Source organism: Cynoglossus semilaevis, chromosome 13 (genome assembly GCF_000523025.1).
Source record: "Cynoglossus semilaevis isolate Cse_v1.0 chromosome 13, Cse_v1.0, whole genome shotgun sequence".
NCBI lineage: Eukaryota > Metazoa > Chordata > Actinopteri > Pleuronectiformes > Cynoglossidae > Cynoglossus > Cynoglossus semilaevis.
In genome coordinates this window covers 13,599,411-13,605,658 of record NC_024319.1, presented here as the reverse complement: position 1 = coordinate 13,605,658, position 6,248 = coordinate 13,599,411, and the positions used below count along the sequence as shown (strand labels likewise).

The window sequence follows — 6,248 nt, the reverse complement described above, 5'->3', positions numbered from 1 at the left end:
AGCAGCTGCAGCTCAAAACATTTTTTTAAACTGTAAAGAGCTGAAGATCAGTTTGCCTGCGGCAGTAAATGCCACAGTAAAGTGAGAATATAAAGATCTTACACAATACATAAGTACAGACCATCTTCAACTCCCTCCACACACCTATGTTATGGTGGGAGGAATGGATGTGTCGGAACAGATAATTAGTGTGTCAAATAAAAATGTTTTAGATTAGCTAGGCATATCTGTTGATAATGTTTATGGTATTTAAATTAAAAAAATGCTTTAAATTAGTACCTTGTATATTATAAGTGTGTTTGCTGAGATTATTAAATAATAACTTTAAAAAATGGATTGTCACATGTTTTCTTTTACCAAATCTCACATTTTAAACGATAGAAACCAGAGTTTACAGTTTCATTAAATTCTCATTTGGAATCAATGCTTTTCCAATACGTTATGCAATATTAAAATCTTTTATATTGCTATATTTATCATTGTAGCACGTTCCAGTAGGAAGTAGTTTTTGCCATCTGTCGCCATCTAGCGGCCACGTTTCTAAAGTGCATTTTATTTCAGTTACAGTAACGGTTTGGTGAGGTTAGATCCATTTTTCCTTCTGACGTCAGAGCTTACTCTGATCCGAGTCATTCTTTTTTGATGTTTAAAAAGTGTTGCTATTAGAAACGTCTTACTGCTTTATTGTTCCTCCGTCACGTGGCTGACAGCAAATGGAAACAGTGAAATACCAGGAGAGAATGAGGAAGTAGTTCTTTATACCACATGATCTCCAGGCCTGAGTCTCCTTAAAACTTTATTATTATTATTATTATTATTATTATTATTATTATTATTATTAATATTATTGGTGGCAGTTTTCTAAACACTACCTCAGCTGTTTATTTATTATCACCCAGTGATAAATTAATGTTGAATTATTAAATAAATGTTGGTTATGGGCGAAGTGAAACAATAGTCATAATTTTAAAGGAATTATCTTTAAACTGCATGTGACTGTTTAATAGTAGATACACCTTTTAGTTTTCTCACCCGCAGGAGGCGACACATTTATATAAACTCCATCCAGCATGTCACTCAGTCGTCAGTCTCCACAGCAGTTAAGTTCACCTGATTAAGGTCTTCAGATGTGGCGGTGTTTCCACAGACCCCCAGTGCAGCTCAGCAGTGAACTATATTAAAAACTCAGCTGCTGTGGATAATCCTTGTTAAGTCTGAGTTAAATTGGGGTTTGCAGCTTCATCATGAATCCAATTTTGATGACTGGATCTAAAGAAAGCAGCAGGGCTGGAGATCGATGGGGAATGATAACTGCACTATGAAAAGCACAGGACGGGGATGTTTAAATATTTAATACTTCAAATAGGCAATGTATTCTATTTCCACACAGTGCCTGATTTTTTAAATATATATTTTTTTGTAAAATATTAAAGCTGATCATCTTTATTTTCATCTTTTTATTTTGCTTCTCCTCCCTACTCCTCCTCTTCCTCTTCACAGAGGTAATAGTCTTGGGTGTGTTTAAGCTTCTAATGTTTTTATCAGTATTTCTTGACAGTACAACAATTTTCCGGGCGTGGGGTCAATAACGTTCAGTCTAATTGTGTGATCGGCAGATATTGCAGTGAACCTCTGCTATTCAGGAGGAGTGTGGAATGACTTTAGAATAGAGAAGAGAGAGAGAGAGAGAGAGGTGTCTCTCCTCCCTCCACCCAAACCCTTGTATTCCCTCTGCACTTTAGCACTTTCAAAACCATAATGACACATTCTCAAAAATAAATTTTTCAGCCTCTAATTTGTTTGCGTTGTACGGTGTTCTCCTCAGTCCATAATTGCAGCCTGGGGAGTCTGCAATTGTCCCCATAGACTCGGTGCACATACATGTCGTGTCAGTTTATTTTTTATTTTTTTGTTTAGGAAAGATTCAGTCCTCGTCTGTGTTCTCGCCCTGGTGCTGAATTTAACAGGAAAAGCCACTAATTCCTCTCTGCTGCCTATCATTCACTGACGTGTGGTTTTCCACCAACCAAACCGTGATGTCAGTGGACACATATGTTTATCATAATGACTCCCAATGCATTTTTTTTACACCAATGCAATTTAGTGTCCAGAGTTCCCAGTTTGGTGAGCGGTAATTGGCGTCACGTGGTGCGATTGTGTTTGGATCTCAATGCTGCACACTGTGCACTCAGTGTTCTCTGGATGGAGATGCAGTTGGAAGAGGAAACTCATCAACCATGTCATCATCACAAACAACTGATTAAACCTCAGGCTCCTCAAGTAGAAAGTCAATAATCTCCCTCCACACAAACACACACACACGCACACACACTCTCCCTTTGCCGCTTGTACAGAAAGGCTCAGTGTCCCATCTGGTTTTGATGAAGCCAGATGAGGGAGCAGAGTAATAAGCATGTTGAGACCTTAATGATATGCCTCATTTTTGGAGAAAAAGATCTGATGACTAAGATGTTCCACACTTTCTGCATCCGATGCCGTTCCCATTTGGGGTTTCCTGCTTGTGTTTCCCCGTGAGGTTTAGTAATGCAGCTCAAGTGCCGAGGGTGTTGGTCAATGTTCCACTGCCACCGCGTCACCCGCCTCTCAGTTACTGTCTCGTCTTGTCTTTGCTACTCAAATAGCATTGACTGCATTTATGTTAGAGGAAATACTCTCTATGTTTTCCTTTATTTATAGCCTGACATGCTAAACAAATTGCTGCATGTATATTTTGGTCCATTAATGTAGTAAACATATTAATATTCTCTATGACACATTTATTTATTTTATTTTTTTAATTGCCTCACCACATACCACTCCCTAATTCCTCGGCTTGTCTGAACATTGTATGGATCTGAAAAAGGTGTGTCTGCAGACTTGCTAACGTGGCTTAAATCAGTCAAACACACACAGACGCACACACACACACTTGGACACACTTGCATTGACATATTAAGTACTGTCATGTTCATACAAGTCCTTTGTCAAACTTTGGGCAACCCAAGGAAAAGTGGTTGTATTTCCCTGAAATAATTCTATGATAACCATGTTGTGAACCACTGGATTATAGTGACTATGATGAAACTGAATTTCATACATACAAAAGAGCATTAGCATAATATGTCAAGTGGTTATATGTAAAAAAGGATGTTCTGCCTGTTCTGCCTGCGCCTCACGTCATCACATTAATGTGATCTGAACATGATAGAACGTAGCCTTTGCTAAATGTACTGCTAAGATAAAAGTAGATGTTAATTAACCTAAATAGCTTTAAAAAGCAGTATAGAAAATGCTCTTTATTAGCACAAATAAGTCTAAAAGGATTAAAACATTACATGGAAATAGTTAAACTGAAGTGCTAACCACAAATAGATCATCCTTAAAATAGCTAAAGGTTTGAAGAAAAATCACAGACGTCCAAGTTGAATGATTTATTAAAAACGTCGTGCCTCCTCTCCTGCCTCCCACTTAAATCACTGAATTAGAAGCTGCTCTGTTCCAGAGAAACATCGATGCTCTGGGTGTGACCACACGTCACTGTTGTCATCTCCAAATCCACCCTTCTGTAAACTCTCCCACTCTCCACCCTCTTCCTCCTTTATACTAGTTAGTGATTCATGATGAGAGATACCCAAGGAATGCTTTGAACAGGTCATATTCAACCTGGAAGCATAAAGGTGGAAACCTATATAAGAGTAACCTTTGACCTTTTGAGAACCTGTGTAACTTCAGGGTGTACGCTGTAAATTATTCATTTATTTCTGAGGCTATTATGAAGCACAGAACTGTTTCAGCACTCGGTTTATGGCTTTTATCATATTAAGTGAGTCACTGCGAGCGTGGGTGTGTGTATGTGTGTGTATGCAGTCTAGGTGTAGCTATCATTGTTTTTGAGATGGTTCGTCCTTGTGGAGACATTTTTAGGGCCCCACTAGGGGAGAGGGTAATTTGAGGTTGTAGTTTAAAGTTAGGATTAGAATTAGGGTTGGTTTAGTGTTAGGTTGAGGATTAAGGTTAGTCATTAATTTGTAATGTCACGGTAAGATGTTAGGGAACTTGTTATGTCTATGTGAAGTCCTCACAACTCATAAAATGTGTGCACATGTGTGTCTTCCTAATGAAGCGATTAGTTGATAGTACATGTGAGTCACCACACCCCATCCTTCCCTGCCTCACCTCAGACTGTAAGAGGAAGAGGTGTGTTCAAAGCCCTACACACACTAAATACACACAGACACTCGCACATCACACACACACGGACAGGCCCACTCTTCATAGCCTACAGGCACCACTTGTTATGAAAGGGATAGAGTAGGAGAGCCAAAAAAAAAAACCAAAAAAAAAAAAAAAACACAAGAAGGGAAAAAGAAGGGCAGAGCCGAACCCAATGAGGGAGAGAGGAGACTGAGGAGAGGAGGGAGGAACCATAGGTTTGTGACGAGCCGCGCCACAGCCACAGGAGTGCACGCTGAGGGACAAGTCCTTGGTCAGAGGGACAGATAGAACGAGAGGACAGGAAAGCAGCAGGGAAAACCCAACGAGGATACTGGTACCATCGGGATTATTGTTTTTGTGAGCGTGTGTGAGCTGCGACAATGACCTCTCCACCGAAGAGGTACAGGAACTTCTCCTCAGACAGCATGGGCAGAGAGAGGATACACTCAGAGGAGGGTTATTACCAAGGGATGCTGAAGGCTACAGACGGCAGGAAAGGTACCAGTATGGCAGCAATTGATGGACCAAAAAAAGCTCCATTACAACAGTAATTATGGCCAATTTCCTGACTTTATGTTGGAAGCCAAACTTTAGTGTTCTTCCAGAGAGTGTCAGCCTGTAGTTTGCTCTCATTTTCATGTGCCCAGTACTCATGCTGCGGCTTCACTTCTTTTTTTCAAACCAGGAACTTTTTGATTTTCTGAAATCAAAACAGATTTTCCGTCATACACAGTATGACTGTTCTGCAGTCAGTTTTGCTGCGTTTGTTGTTTAAGGATAAACACCAAAGTATTTTCACTCACCGTACTTTTCCACGTCCACTGTCCATTTAACACCACACCTCGGTGAAATGTTTTTGTCTTCTCGTGTCATTTGATACTGAAGCTACACACACACAGCTCCCTTACACACCTTTAAAGAGAAAAAATAAAAACTCCCAAAATATTGCGTGAGTGTGAAAAGGTGAGTGCAGAGAAAGTAAAAGCTTTTCATGGGAAACAGCGTTCAAACCACAGTAAAGCTGCATGTGTGTGTGTTCATGTGTGCATTTATGGTAGTGTGCAAACAGTTATTATGTTTCCACTGTGTGTGACATTTCAACCTCTGGACAGGAAGTAAATAATGAGGTCACTTAGTGGGGTGAAGTCACTATTGCTTTAATCAAGGTCCAGCTTTGGTCAACAGGGGCCTGAGTTAGTATTTTAGAAATGACTATGATCATGTGATGTATACATACTAGCATTAGAACATATGTATACAGAGCCCTGTATAACTCAGTCTCATCTACTCACAGTTTAAGCAGAATAACTGCAGTTTTATACATTTCTGGTCGGGAACCACATGAAGCTCGGAAAGTTTCAAAACGTCCCTTTAGCCCTCAACCAATAAAAATGTTGCTAGTGAGAACACAGTGTTATGGAATTGTTATTAGCTGGGTATGTGGTAAACTGATACAAACGTAAAGTAAAGTTGGCATGAAATAGCAGCTAAAGCTAACCAAACAACAATATAAAAAAGCTAGGGCAGGGTAGCTGGTCAATAAATGTAACAACATTTAAAAAAAACCCTCTTATAAATAAAATTCAAATTCACCAATGCTTTTATAATTTTGTTTCAGGCTACTATAAACAGTTTTAGAGCTTACTGGTGTCTATATGGGGTTTCCATGGAAATACAACTCTGCTAACACATTTGCAGAAGTTGCAGCTCACGCCCTGCTGAGACATATCCTGGGGCTGCCACTCTTATGTTAACATTTAATCTCTGCCTTTCATTGTGGGGTGTGTCACCGTACTGTAGACCTTAATTATTTCCCTTACCTGATAAGACAGAGGGCTCTGTGCTTCAGTTAAGGGTTAAGTCTACCATTAGATGTCAGAAAAATTAATTCTGCGAGTGATGTGATGTCTGTGAGAATTTTTCATAAAAAGAAGTTTGACATACCACAACTTTTATTTCTGTTCCCATCAGAACACTAAAACACTCTGATTCATCTCTCGGTAGGTGCCATAAATGTTGCCATGACACACCTT

The 6,248-nt window shown here is 39.5% G+C and overlaps 1 protein-coding gene across 24 annotated transcripts in view; it reads left to right on the top strand.

Moving 5' to 3' along the window:
- plecb (plectin b) overlaps nt 1-6,248 on the top strand; it is a 103,204-nt gene that overhangs the window by 63,535 nt on the left and 33,421 nt on the right. For 3 of the 24 annotated variants that reach the window (XM_008323761.3, XM_025061639.1, XM_025061638.1), the window contains exon 1: nt 271-4,713. The exons of 20 other annotated variants lie outside the window; for them this stretch is intronic. In XM_008323761.3, coding sequence (XP_008321983.1) covers nt 4,596-4,713 — 118 coding nt within the window. In that variant the 5' untranslated portion in view covers nt 271-4,595. Of the gene's footprint in view, nt 1-270; nt 4,714-6,248 lie in introns of those variants that run through there. One more of the 24 variants, XM_008323763.3, reaches the window with a different exon arrangement.